A 14,457-nucleotide genomic window follows, 5' to 3' on the forward strand; every position below is an offset into this window, starting at 1 on the left:
CTATTAATTTTTAGTCACACAACTTTCTCTTTTGATTCTTTTTATCAGTATTTTTAGAATACTCTTCATTGAATGTGTAATAGGGTAATAGCAAGGGATGCAAGTTTGCACTCCATGATAATGATTTAATTCCATTATGCTACTGAATGGCCATACCAATTTTCCCAAGTATTGCAGCACTTCCATTCTATATTGAACCAAAATCAGACAAGTTTGTCTAACTTAGAAATCGACGATGATGAGAAAAATAGAAGAAAGAAAGATTAAAAGTTTAGAACAAGTCCAACACTAAAAAAATCTGTCAAACTTGTTTCAACTTCTGTGTTAACAAAACCCCAAAGGGTTTCAGCAAAGTATTTGTCATCAAATTACAAAAGATCAAATGCTATGTTAACCAAAAAATAGATCTGCGCACTTGACAATTCCTTTGCTGTTGGGGATAGTTTTGATCCATCCGCCATACTCTTGGTGGCATGAGCTGTTTATTGCATGTAAGAAACACTTAAAGACAGAAAAAAAAGGCAAGAAGAGCTATCTACTGTGAATGGTTGGCATGTAAATGTCAATACTTTGAGTCAACTGTTTTAAAGGGACTGAAATTCCAGTGCTTATCAGCCAAGGAACTTGAGTCAGAGTCAATTCAGCTGGAAGTATATATGATCCTTTGTAAAACCCAAATTTCAATACACTGTGCAATGTTTCCAAATTCCAACCCATTCAATCAGCTTCTATTGAAAGCCTTCTGCTGTATAGATGATACAAGTCATTGGCAAACAAATCAATGGTTATGGCTGTCAAATAAGTGCAGTCAATTATTAATTGCTTATTTGGAAATGCTAGTAGTAAGCATGACCATGAAGCAGCCATAATTCTATCAGGAATATGATAATGTAATGTAAAAGAAATAACAACAAAAGACATACCTCACATGCCTTAAAAACTGGCTTAACTTGCTCAAATATTTCATCTACTGTTCCAACTGCATTAATCTGCAGAGATTAGCTTGTCACTGTAACAAACATGTTCATCATATAGCATGCAATCACATAACAAAACCAAAACCAGTGGGTTAAGTGTTTTTAATAAAGCGACATAAAATCCTTTGGACAGAACCTAAATTTTCTTTCCTTCTTTCCAAAACCTTCAATTGCATATTGAAAGTACAAACATACAGGTTAACCATAGGTTCAGTCCTCACTTCAGTCAAACCCATAGAAGACTTGCTTTTGAATTTTTCCACTTGGACAAATTCAAATAGACAATTTGAAGCAGCAACAAACTAAAGAAGGCAACAGTAGTTTAAGTTTTAGTGTGTTTGTGACATACTAAAGAAGGTCAGTTCTCCTAAATTTAATTAAGTACTGAAACAACATAGAATTACCCTGTGAACTTTCCCTTTCTTTGCATAGTAATCAATGACAGGAAGATTTAATGCTTCAAATACTTTAAGACGTTTCTTGATTGTATCTATATTGTCATCTATTCGCCCCTGACATAAAAGGAGCACCAGATTCAGACAGTATTTTCATATCAGGAGTGTATATTAAATTTCTAAGAATTTGACTAGAACCTGATTACGGCTCAATACTCGTTTCACCATCTCATCTTCTGGACAATCGAAGAAAAGTACTACATCTGGTTCTGCTCCAGACTGCGTATGGAACAGTGAGTGCTTATTACATAGAAAAATTAACAATGGATGGCCTCCCACCTAGTGGGGCCTAGAAGGCAGTATATGGCTATATGTGTATTAAAAGGCTTATCCCCCGCAAGTAGGGAGCTTCTTTTTTGAATTTGAATCTGAGACATCTAGGTCTTTTGCCATTTAAAAGAACTCTCTGTTATAAAACACTGCTCAGTAATCAATATTGACATTTGCAAACAAGTTAGAGAATGTATAACAAATTTCCAGTAAGTTAAATACATAAATTCAAGTAAAATAGGTGCTGACACAAAAATAACTCAATACGAACTTCCTTCAATGCAAGTTTAAGTGATAAAAAGGTTGAAAGTCAAACTCACAATTTTTTCAAAAGCAATGCGGTTCTCCTCGCTTCTAGGGAAACCATCAATAAGGAACTTATGGTTGTCACTAGATTCCATCTCTTTTAGAATCAATTTGACAGTCACTTCTGAGGGAACGATCCTTCCTTCTTTAATTGTATTCAGAATCATTGAGCTGTTTTGCCATTTTAATTGTTAATATCCCAAAGACTCACAAATGAAACAGATAAATAAGAATAGGATAAGACAATATTACCCATATTCGCTATTGGAAACCATCTCCCTTCTCAAAAGATCACCAGCGCTTAGATGCTTAAATCCAAAGGTTTCAACAATTTTAATACATTGAGTACCTTTTCCACTCCCAGGGCCACCTTAGGACATAAGAACAACATTTTAAATCACATATTTGAAGCAAACATATATCTGAAAAGAAAAATAGTAGCAAGGAAAAATTTAGCATCATTATTTCATTAATAACTTAAATTATCATAAGGAAAGAAAAAATTATTTACTTTGATCCACTGCCAATTCTCTTTGTAAACTTTCACAAATCACTTCCATATTGGCTAAACAGTCGATAAAATTTTCCAGATGTACAGTCAAATAATTAATTGAATAACATAAAACATCCTAGAACTCTAAGCTCCATTATTAACCATGTAGCTGCAACAACATGATACCCTTCGATATTATTCTTGGTTTCTTACAAAGTGAAATCCAATTACGCCACTGTCATCCTGGTTATGTTCATTACTTGGATAATACACTTAAAACCTCAGATATAACTCCCAAAATTAAATTTGAGGACAAATAAGGCACAATCATTACCTAAAACAAATGTTATAAAGGGACACCTTCCATCCTTTTCCTGCATCAAAGGAAAAAGGAGATCAGTTTTTGTTAATGACACAGTGAGGTTAAGTGATCGGGAGTCGACATTGGCACTCCAATTTTGTTAGTGACTCTAAATTTGATAAGATTCTGTGATAGATAAGCTTTAGATTAAGAGTAAAATCTCCTAAATAGAAGTAATATTATCAATTTGGAGTGGAAATATCCACTCTCTAAGTGATCTATTCAGTGGAAATGAAAAATTGAAAGTCATTAATGTACAAAGTAAAAGACTGAAAAGAGAGTATATGTACGGAAATGGAATCAGACCTGCAAGGGTGCTATGGTGGCAAATCTTGAGACGGCGGAGGCAGAGGCGGCATTGTGTTTAGAAGCTTGCTGAACTCAAAAGACAAATTGAAAGTAGGTCAACGTCAGAAGAATGCATCAATCAGAATCATTTCATGTTCAATTTTATTGAATGAAAAAATGAAAAAAAGATGAAGAGAATAGAGTGCCTGGAGATGGAGGCGTGTGAAGAAAAGGGAGGATTTGAGAGAAGAGAAGGAAGTGGAGGTTACTTTTCTCCACATTATTTGTTTGTTGAGCTTCTCAGATGAAATTCGAACGGAACGAAAGGGGGAAGTGGGGAAGGGGTATTACATCAAACAGGTAGCGTGCAAGGCACAGTGGGCGGCAATAATGGTAATGGACAATGCAAACTGCGTTCACCTGAATTGGGTGAGTACTAGTTAGAATAGCACGTTCCGTCCCTTCCGCCCTCTCTTTTATTTTTCGAAATTAATAATAATAATAATAATAATAATAATTCAATATTGCTATTTCTGAAATTCATTAAAAAAAACATTATTTTAAACTTAGGAGAATTTATTAAGATTTTCAATTATTTTGGAATGATAACTTCATATGAACATACAAAATACAAGTCATTGTGGATAATTTTGTTATTGCAACTAATTAAAAGTAGAAATGTTTAAGATTCGATTTAAAATTTGATCTAAATTTAAAGTATATTTTATCAAATTTTTTTTTATTAAAGATAAGAGACTCGAACCCACAACCTCTTAATTGAGTATAAAAAAACTATGCTCATTAGCTATATTTTATCAAATTTGGGTTTATCAATTTTATTCTATGTAATCTTTTACCCGAATTCAAATAATGTTTTGATTGAATATTATCCTGTCTGAAGTTATGATTGTATAACTAAAATATATGCTTTATAGAAAAGATAATAATAAAATATTATATTTTATATTTTAATTAATATTTTTATATTATATAATATTATATTTTAAAATGATTTGTTTTAGTATAATTAAATCAGTCGCACCCAAGTCCATCTTATCTATCTACACCCCTAATCAAAAGTGGTAGAGTGGTGCCCCAGGAGCGTTGATAAGACTCTACCTGCTAGAAGGTACAGACACAGACACGGGGCTACGGGGAATTCCCGCAGCTTTGTTTGAGCAGTGTTAATCGAATCTGATCTTAAATATCATGCAACATGTCATCCGTCCATTAATCAAGCCATCTAACATTATTGGCCTATTATGAGCGAGGAAGCAAGTAGGTCAATAATGAGATGGTGTATGTCTAGTCTGGGATAGAAGGCAACAGGGGCCAGGGGGTTTCACTTTCTCATTCCTCAAAACTCGTAAAAGCATGTGGCTGCACCAAGATGCTTCCAATTTGGAAAAGTTGAATGGAATTAATTCCTGAAATAAAATCATATAAGCATCGCCCCTTAGCCTGCATTGAATATATACGCTACTACTTCTGCCTATAAAGTGGAAGAAAACTAACTTCACTTTTCGCCTCCTCGCTTTATGATTTAGCTTTAAGTGGTATTACGTATTAAGGAAGGAAGCTTTATTCATGACGAAGAGTGATATATAATACTCAAAACATGTGTTATGATATTAGCCCAATTAAGCTAAGTAGAAGTGAACTAGTTACGGTAGAATTTAGAAAATGAAAACTACTTATTAAGTGCAAAGTAAAGAAATTAAATTCGAATTTTTTTTCCTTTTTATGTAATGAGCAATTAAGTCATTAGAGTAGAGTAATTATATTTTTTCTAATATAAGTGTTAAGTGATTTTACTTTTACTAATTAGATTTAATTATGAACTATAATATCATAACAGAATGATGATCTTTTTTTTTAGGACGCTTCTGCAATTACATATTACCATTTGAAACTACATTAGATAAAAGACACTCTGTATATTTATATTTAAAAATATACAATTTAAAGACATAATTTAAAACATGAATTTGAGTGAGTTATTGTTAAATTTTATTCTGCCTTCCGCGTGCTTTCTTTTCTTCTTGATGACCATGCATGCCAATCCTCAAACAAGAAATCTGGCAAGCTTTCCCCTTCCACGGGCAGGCAGGCATGCAGCTAGCTTCTTTGCTTTAGTTTTAATGCATTTCAGACGCGTAGGTTATTGTGAATCACTCTAATCTAATGCATGCCAGAGCTTTATCTTTATTTTACGCGCGAGGGGAAGAAGATGAGATAAGAGAAGGACCTCTATCTCAGTCCGAAAAGATGCCTTCCACCAAAACCTGCACGCACTACAGTACTCTTCTCACCCATTATGACCACGACACATAAACTTCCATTTTATTATATCAGTCGATGAAGGCACTCACTAGTCACTCGGGGCTGGGGGGAGATTAACACTTGGGAAAAACAAATAAATACGTAAATTCATTAATTCATCACCTTTTTTCTTTTTAGTTTTAGTGTTCAAGTTTTACGAGGAAGGGCATGTTCAAAGCTTCCTATGATGTATGTAGTATGTACAAAGAATCAAGCTGCCTAAAACCTCCACAAAGAGATGCAATTTCCACAACAAAACCTTTACCAAAACTCATACACCTATTTCTAAACTTATATATACCTAATACTTTATTCGGGGTTCAAACTAGCTTCGCTCCTGGCTTCTTTCTCCCCTTTTTCCTTCACCTAGAAAGCATAGGTGTATGGTCATACTTAAGATTTTCGGTGTAACTGTACCCTTCTACCTTCCAAAAGCACTCTGAGCAAGAGATAAAATCTTATTAACAGTCTCACTCGGTTCAAATCCTAAAAGAGCTTCTACACCGAAAGATGACAACAAACAAGTAGAACAACTTCTTGGGCCACATCACATAGCATCCAACATGAGACCAATAATACCCTCGTAGTCACACGAAGAAGGTAGGAGAAAATTACCACCCTATCTGGTGTTGTCATGAAACTGATGGATTGGAGTTATCGGGCGATTCTTTGGAGTTCTTAATCACCAGATCATAATTGATAGATGCTAGCTGAGACAAGTTCTGCAAAAGAGATAATGGTGGAAGAGAAAATATTTTCGTTCATCATAAATGTATTGTGCATATTAAAAGCAATAAACTATTTGGCACTACAAAATGTATAGTTTACATAAGATCTTGAATCAAATTATATTTTACCAAAGTGAATACCAGGCTCGACCAATCTCACCTTAAATGAGAAATTGCTAAAGGAGTATTGCACCTCAAGAGGAGGAGCACTGAATTCTGCCAAACTACCACATTGATCACCCTGATAAACAAGTATTTCATTAGAAAACATCATGGCCAGAAGGTTGACAATTTAGTGCTACTACATTTAATAGATCATGTCAGCTGAAATGGTTTTTAACACCCAGTTACAAGTTCAATTTAAAAGGGTAGCAATATTTGACGATATTCTTACATCTTCATCTAATAAGTCACTGCCAGAGGTGCTGCTTGTTTCACTAATGTCATCAAAGTCACTACCCCCAGTACAATGTTCATCCTCTGGATTCCAAATGTACCGGCTCATAAAATAACTTGTATCAAGAGCTTCAGCTGATGGTATGAACATAGCCTGAAAGCAATTAAGATAGATCCCAAGTGTGATGATTCCAAAAGATACAGCAAAAACATATATCAAAGCTCTATAATAAACTAATTAGATGTCAACCTTCTGCCTTGCTAAAGTATCCCAATTAATATCCTTGAAGAACGAGTGGCGTTTAACCTTCCATCAAAATTAAAGTTGTCATGGTCACATTTTTGTGCAGTATTTCAGTGTGCAAGTACCCTACTGCTTTTATGAGCAATAAATAACTTACCTCTGTAGCTCCTGTTGCACCTAACCTTTGGACTGGATTTTCATTCAATAATCTGAAAGAGACATACTGTCAGCCACATCCAACATGACATGAAACTTGAATGTGTTGAGTTGAATGGAGAAGATTTCATTGGTCAAAGACATGATTCATATTAGATCCTTGAGGGGATCTTAAAAGTGCAAAACATTATAAGCAGTTGAATGAACCATATACTGTCAAGTTCACTCAAACTGACCCAGCTTTTGCTGACATATTATGTGAACTTTGGAAAGCATTTATTCTTATCGATTTCCAATTTGCATGTCAGAGTCTATTTGAAAATACAATATTAGTAATGTTAATTGTTAAAATGGACAATCATCAACTTTTACTTTTGTCACAATTTACATTTATTCGCTTGGTTAATCCCCTCTAGATACATGCCAATGGTTAAAGCGGCATAAAACACGACCAAAAAAAAAAAGTGGCATTAAACAATGGGATGTGTGCATTCACAGCTATACATTCCTCATCAGCATTCTTTAATTTACCCTTTTTCTTCTTTATGATATACCTTTCCAGATTTTATGCAGGTAAAGATTACAATGAGTAACTGTTCAATAGGATACTACTTTGATAGCATTGTCATGTTGAAACACCCATAAAATGCATAATTTTACTTAAATAATACTTACTTGTTAATCAAATCATATGCTTCAAAGCTGATCTCCTCAGGAACCTTGGGCCATTGTATATCTCTGTTGATTATGTTATCAAAAATTTGCTGCCCAAAGAAAAAAAAAACATGAGAAAAAATTGCATAATGATCCATCCATATTCACATATATGGGGAAAAAAAAGTAATCGAAAGTTATTAGTCCCTTTTAAGTTCCAACAAATGCAAAGCAAAATATTTAATCAAGTTAAAAATCCATATAAGTATAACCATATAATGGACAGTAACCCAATGTCTTGATAAAAAAGGCTGTAGCAACAGCATCCTATGGTTATTATGTGTTGGTTCTGTTCACATATTAAAACAAAGTGTAAAAAATATCTTGCAGAGTTACCCAATTGGTAGTTTTTGAAGTATAAAAATATCTTGCACTATAACCATATTAAAACTAAGTGTAAAAAAATAAGGAGAGCATTAATTTGGCAAATTAAAAAAAAAAAAGGAGACAAAACTTAAGAGAAAGGCTGCCTGCTATCATTTAGAAATGCAGAAGAGGAGAAGAAAAGGGAATGTCATGTATCAACTCCTTTCATAGTCGTTAGAATCGGAAATATATCACAAAATCCTACCTGGGGATGTTCTGCATTGAATGGTGGAATACCCACAATAAGCTCATAAAGAATCACACCCACGGACCACCAATCTGCAGTTGCACCTGAAAAGGAGAGCATGCAAATATACGGATGTAAGTCAAACAAAACGAGATAAAGAAAAAAAGTAACACCATTTTTGCATGTGAAATGATGTTTGGTTATCAAAATATAGGGCATTCTATGGACAATGGACAAAAAAATAACTTGACCTTTTTACCCTAAATCCATTCCAACTTTTATTTATTTCTCTGCTATGCCCATGAAACGTATACATTTTTTTAACGTGCAAATAACATATCTCTTTTTATATAATTTGTATTGTTTAATTGATGGATAAAGTGCCAACCATGTCCCATCCCAAGAAGTATTTCTGGTGCCAAATAATCTGGGGTGCCAACTATTGAATGCTTTCGACGTCCTTCCCTTTTAGAATAATGTTGAGGTTTTAGTTCATCATCTCTTAGAAAACCATTATTGTAAAATGATTGTGCTGATAAGTCATCTGTGCTGTTGATAAGACCAACTTTAGAGAGTCCAAAATCAGTCAACTGTAATCGAAGGTATTAGACAAATATTAGAGGCAGCAAATGTTATTCTTGTTGGAGCATCTTAAGATGACAAGTTGAAACATGTAGTGATATACTCGAGTGCTAACCTTAATGTGACCATCTTGACCAATCAACAAGTTATCTGGCTTCAAATCTCTGTGAATCACATTTAAGGTATGCAAATACTCCAATGCAAGAACCTGTAGAATGAATAAGGAAAATAGAAAAATAAAGAACATAAGCACAGTTCTGCGAGAACTTATAGATATTCACAAGCAAAAGCCAACAAATTACAAAGGTTAATATGCTTACAACTTCTGCAATATAGACACGAGCCATATCTTCATCTAAGCAACCTAAATTTCTTAACAGAGAATAAAGATCTCCACCATTCAAATACTCCATAACCAGATAGAGATTTTCTCTACATGTGAAAGAGTAGAAAAATCGGACCTGTTCATCATAAATTCATGAACATCATATTAGTATTACCAATATGCAACAATTTCACATATTGATGCCACATTGCAAGTCCTGCTCACCACAAAAGGATTTCGAACAGATATGAGGATGTCTCGCTCAGCCAAAATACTTTGAACTGCATTTTTACGTATCATATCTGCCTTTTTCAAAACCTGCAAAAGTGAAAATTGAAAAGAAGTTTGTAACTTCTTTTTGTTTCTCTTTTTGTTGATTTGGCAAGAAGACTTTCTAATAATTTCTCTACTGAACGATAGCCAGTTGGCAATGCCAGACTGAAAAAATAATCTTATGGTTCTAAACTTCAGCATATATGTTGTTACGAGGTACAATTCAACAAAAGGATTTATGGCATCATCTTATCTCAACTTTCTCTAACTTCCTTTTTGCAAAGCCAACATGTCTACACAGTTAGGAAGCTAACCTTTATAGCAAATAAATCACCAGTTGCCCTTTTCCGGGCAAGAAAAACTCGTCCAAATGCACCCCTACTTATTGGCTTTATTATTTCAAAGTCTTCTATAGAGGTTCGGTCCTTGGAACAAGGATTAATTGGACTAGCACGAAGGCTACGTACAACTTCATCTTCCACTGCACTCTCTTCTTCAGCCATGATATTTGACGAGTCTACCTTTTCATCTTCTATCTGCCCACAAAGAGATATATATTTCTCCCTGTAAAATGAAGTTGCAATTTTGCAAGGCAAGGTTTAAGCATGCTGAAGGCAAAAGGAAACAAATAAAAAATAATAAAGGGGTAAAGTTATATTGAGCATTCCCGCAATAATGGTTTTAATGAATGCTAGAAATATCTAGTAGGCCCTTTTGAAATCACGAAATGTATGTTTGTACTAGAAATCCAACAGAAAAGTTACAAGTGCTCACTGTAGAAGTTTCTCTATACGTCGTCCAAAAGTCTCCAGAATGAGGCCATCCACTTTTCTGTCTTGAATTGCATATTTCAGGTCTTCTAAGCGATCAAGCATAATCTCCAAAGAACTGTAGTCACAGGCATTCACATTTGCAACAGAACGAGCTATTTCCACTAGCTTATTAATCTGTCATTTGACAGTTTACTAATCAACCCCAAATTTGTACGTATATACTTAGTAGAAGAAATCCATGAATTACAAAATTTTTATGTATAAAGGTGATATATGTTCTTAGTTAATGTAATAAAATGTAATGTTTCTATGCATCACAATATATTCAATACAGAATAAAACTGACAGCCATATGTATACCTGGTCGTAACTCTCATATTCAGATATTGCTATTCTTCCACTTAATAACACTTCTATCTGACTGGTTCGTGGTGTTATCAAAGGGGATCTTGGTGTCAAGCTTCCAGTTGAAGATATTTTTGTCCCATGATCAGATTTTAAATAGATATGCGGTTCACACGATATTTCGGATGGGAGGTGCACATCATCCATAACAAATGTATTGTCAGTTTCATTGGTAGAGTCAAGCATGTCTTCAGAGCATCTAGAAGAGATGTTATTTCTTTCTAGAGTTAACTCACTGAACTCTTCATGCACACTTGATGTAGACATTCTAGAAACCTCAAAACTGTCTCCTGCAATTTCGGTACTTTGGGTGCTTTTAGGTGTCCAGGATTCCAATATCTTTTCAATAGTATCAGAAACTCTTTCAAGCCGTTCATTTACAGTTAAGCCTTTCAAATCACATCTATCAACAATTGTGCATATTCGAGAATGCTCCTCCACATGTACAATTGGTATTTCAACCTCACAAATTCTGCAGATCATTGAATCTTCATATGTTAGATTTTGTTGATCTCCCCAGAATCCCCAAGAACCCTTTCGTGTCCTTGACGATGACACAGAATGTTCAGGTTGACATGACATAGCATCCAAATTTTCAGAATTCTGTTCTTTGACCAGCGAATGATCCATATCACCTTTTGAGGGGAAATCTCCATCATCTTCATCCTTTTGCTTTTTGTCAATAGCTGCTGGAAACCTTTTCCAAGAAGCCATCCTATAGCTATTTGGAGTGGAACTATTTTTTGTTGTACTATCCTCCTCCGCATTGCCACTCATAACTCTTTGTTCGTTAGCTTGAGATTTCGTAGTCTTTGATTTGTTTTTCTCTTTTCCTTTTGACTTTTTCCGCAGGTCAGCCATGTCATGTCCACCAATTGGAGCATCAGCATTTTGTTGTGCAGCCTGCAACAGCTCCTCTGGATATACACCAAGATCGCTGAGCTGGTGAAGACCCAGAATGTGATCTTGTTCATAGCCACTTTCCTTGTGGAATTGCACAAGACGGGTGCAACGAGTGAGGATAAAAAGTAGGCGTGTGTGAGCTTGCTTGAGGATCCCCACAGGTAAATCTTGACGTTTGTCATCTAAATTTTGAACAATAGTTTCACATTTGACCCAAAACTCGGTAGCTGACATCTTTGAACATTGTCGAGCAACAATCAAGAGATCCTCCAAGCTCTCTGCCCATTCAGGATGAGACCCTGAAATTTTTTCAAGAATACCCACCAAATCTCCGGCAAAAGCACCCAAGTCCGAATCAACTTCTTCCTTCAATTTTTCGAACTTAACTCTAATTGCCACCATGACTTCCTACAGAAATATTTCATACAAATGTCTTGAGAAATTCATGTATTTTCAAAATCAATAAAACAACTAATAATCATGTGATAGTTTCAAGACGATAGATAAGGAATAATGTACCTCCATATGGCCTAATGCACGGTGTTTCCAAATTGGAAAAGGTCGAACACCTTTGGAGTTGAGTTCATGGGAAAAGCTTTTGATATCAGGTTGTGTCCTTCTGCGGCCACTTGTTGCACGCAGGATTGCCTGAAAACGTGGGGAATTCATTTCTTTGGCAAAAGCTGCATGATTACCCTGTTCCAACACACAACCTAATTAAGCTAAAACCTAGCTAAATTCCTCTAACTAATCTCTCGTTGAATTACATACAATTCAAGATACAAATTATTTATTATACATCACCTCCAGAACAGGAAGCAGCTGAGAATGAGCCTTCAACGATTTGGATTGACTCCAATGAACTTTCTCCCCTAAACAACAACAATTAGGAACTTATCAATAATCCAATCAAAATAACGGAAATGCATGTGTACGGAAACGTACATGGTTCCTTAGTAGGTTTGGTTGTAGGAATGTGGTCAATGTTTGAGACGACGTCGTTTGTGAGAAAGGAAGAGGCGCCAACGGAGGAGCAATGGCGGAGAGGGGAAGAAGAAGAGCGAGTGCGAATTTGATTAAGCCCTAAAGAAGACGCGAGAAGAATGGAGGGTTCTCCGGAATCGCAATCCTGCATGTCTTTCTGCACCTTGCTTTGTTTTTGTTTTTGTTGTTGTTCTTGCTTCTCCTGCTGCAGCTTCTGCTGCTGCTTTTTATGTTCTTCCTCGGCCAATCTGTTTGCTTCGGCCTTAGATTTGGACTTCCTTCGGAACGGAATCGGAGGAATCTTCTGAAGCCTGAACTTGGCGGAAGAGGAAGAGGAAGAGGAGGAGGGTTCGGCGTGGCGTGGTGGCGTAGGTGTTGACGTCATGGCATTATGAGTGATGAGAGAGAAAGTGAGAGAGAGTTAGAGAAAGTGACTGATTGAATGATTGATCGATGGAAGGGTGAGGGAATGGATCGTGGTGAGAGTTTTTCGCGGGAAAATTAAGAGGGAGAGATGTACGGAGGGAAGTTCGTTAGAGAATAACAAATACGATGTCTGATTTGTCAACGTGCTTCCCGGGAACCTAGTAATGCGATGTATTAGCCTTCTTCCTATATTACGTGTCTATGTGCCTATTTATTTGTTTCTCCTTCTCGCACTTGCATGTATCATGCTTGACAAATAGGATCATCCCATTTTGCTATTTATAGAATGCTTTACAATTGTTCTTGTTAGGTTAGATTCTATGGAATGTTATTTTCAACATTTTCCTAGAATATCCATTGTCTAATCATCTTCTTGAGGAGTTCTTTAGAGAACCAAATTTTTAGTTAGGCTTCTTTTTACGATTTTGTCGTGCGACTATTTTTTTTTTATTTTTTAGTTGAATGAGCCCAAATATTTAAAAGAAATGGAATTCTCATTCACATGATTGATATGTGTATGTAGTGATCCAATATTTAAATTTGTATCTCATATTTTAGTCATTAGTCAATGTGTCTAAAAATGGAAATCCAAAGAAGTTATATTACTTATATATATAACCAATGAAAAAGTATATATCAATGAATTTAGATTTCAGATATATATTATCAATAGAAAAATGCTATTTAGCCCATAATTCCTTGCTTTAAATCCTTGGCAAATAGTAAAGGAGGGGTTGAATGAGTTATTCGCGATTCACAAGTACTATGGGTTAAACGGTGCATCTGTTACTTTTAGCCACAACCTTCATGCATAACTTTTTTGGGATTGATTGTGATCTTGTCTCGGGATAATGGATTGATGAAGTTAACGTGCGAAACTATACTATCCTAGAACACCACGAATTGCATATAACGAGCTAAATTTGAAGATTCATGAATTAATCATGCGAAATTATAGAAAGCACATGGATAATATCTGCATATCCACAGTAATTATCCGTATTCGATTTAAATTTTGTGGATATTATCCAATTCGCAGAGTCATCGAATCGGGTCAGCTTTGGTCTGCAATATAGTAGAATCAAATAGTAGATTTTGCAATAATATCCGCGGATCTGATCCACATATCTACACCTATCATATAAAAAACATAGTTTAAGAAAGCAAACCCTGGCCTAATCCTTAGTCTCTTACTTCCCTGGCTCTCCCTCTCCTCTCTCAGACTCTCACCCAGACCTAGTCCCACACAACTACACTCTCACGGTCTCGGTACTCTCACCCTCACCTAGCTCACTTCTGACAGGCTCCACCTCCATCATCGGCATTCACTCCACCGTTACCAGCGGTCGTTCATAGTCGCGTCTCTTCCACCGTCATCTCTTCCGTCGTCTCATAAGTTCGTCCTTTGACTTGTTTCCTCCAGCTGCACGATCGTCGTCTCCTCCATTGACGCAGTGGACAGTGGTCGTCTTCTCCATAGGTGCGGCGGCGCGGTCGTCTCCTCCAGTGGCAAGGTCGTCTCC

At 35.8% G+C, this 14,457-nt stretch overlaps 2 protein-coding genes across 6 annotated transcripts; both read right to left on the reverse strand.

Annotated features, from left to right (window-relative positions):
• Positions 254–3,605, reverse strand: LOC107629735 (UMP-CMP kinase). Of its 5 annotated transcripts, none has more exons than XM_016332611.2 (9): positions 3,357–3,604; positions 3,169–3,237; positions 2,836–2,875; positions 2,261–2,378; positions 2,023–2,179; positions 1,571–1,651; positions 1,382–1,489; positions 924–989; positions 254–742 (listed from the first exon to the last, which is right to left on the reverse strand). In XM_016332611.2, the coding sequence occupies exons 1-9, from the start codon at positions 3,429–3,431 to the stop codon at positions 722–724; spliced, it is 735 nt and encodes a 244-aa protein (XP_016188097.1). In that variant the 5' UTR covers positions 3,432–3,604; the 3' UTR covers positions 254–721. The 5 variants fall into 5 exon arrangements, with proteins under 5 accessions (XP_016188097.1, XP_016188096.1, XP_020973906.1 ...); XM_016332610.2 differs by having other exon boundaries at positions 254–745; XM_021118247.1 differs by having other exon boundaries at positions 254–791.
• LOC107632565 (probable serine/threonine protein kinase IRE) lies at positions 5,560–13,154 on the reverse strand. The gene is made up of 17 exons (XM_021118250.1): positions 12,470–13,154; positions 12,329–12,396; positions 12,044–12,220; positions 10,577–11,932; positions 10,218–10,390; positions 9,758–10,007; positions 9,396–9,488; positions 9,166–9,306; positions 8,961–9,053; positions 8,652–8,853; positions 8,282–8,367; positions 7,672–7,760; positions 6,998–7,049; positions 6,847–6,903; positions 6,595–6,750; positions 6,361–6,441; positions 5,560–6,194 (listed from the first exon to the last, which is right to left on the reverse strand). Exons 1-17 carry the CDS (start codon positions 12,891–12,893, stop codon positions 6,105–6,107), a joined length of 3,588 nt encoding a protein of 1,195 aa, XP_020973909.1. The 5' UTR covers positions 12,894–13,154; the 3' UTR covers positions 5,560–6,104.

Source organism: Arachis ipaensis, chromosome B03 (genome assembly GCF_000816755.2).
Source record: "Arachis ipaensis cultivar K30076 chromosome B03, Araip1.1, whole genome shotgun sequence".
NCBI lineage: Eukaryota > Viridiplantae > Streptophyta > Magnoliopsida > Fabales > Fabaceae > Arachis > Arachis ipaensis.

Excerpts from the sequence above, each read along its gene's own strand:
- LOC107632565 (XM_021118250.1), bottom strand. The coding sequence starts at position 12,893 with ATGACGTCAACACCTACGCCACCACGCCACGCCGAACCCTCCTCCTCT. Across the intron at positions 10,008-10,217 it reads CGTATAGAGAAACTTCTACA|GGAGAAATATATATCTCTTT; the intron begins GTGAGCACTTGT and ends TTCATTTTACAG. Across the intron at positions 6,195-6,360 it reads TTAGCAATTTCTCATTTAAG|AACTTGTCTCAGCTAGCATC; the intron begins GTGAGATTGGTC and ends TCTCTTTTGCAG.
- LOC107629735 (XM_016332610.2), bottom strand. The coding sequence starts at position 3,431 with ATGTGGAGAAAAGTAACCTCCACTTCCTTCTCTTCTCTCAAATCCTCC. Across the intron at positions 2,379-2,835 it reads CTTTATAACATTTGTTTTAG|GTGGCCCTGGGAGTGGAAAA; the intron begins GTAATGATTGTG and ends TTATGTCCTAAG. Across the intron at positions 1,490-1,570 it reads GAGTATTGAGCCGTAATCAG|GGGCGAATAGATGACAATAT; the intron begins GTTCTAGTCAAA and ends CTTTTATGTCAG.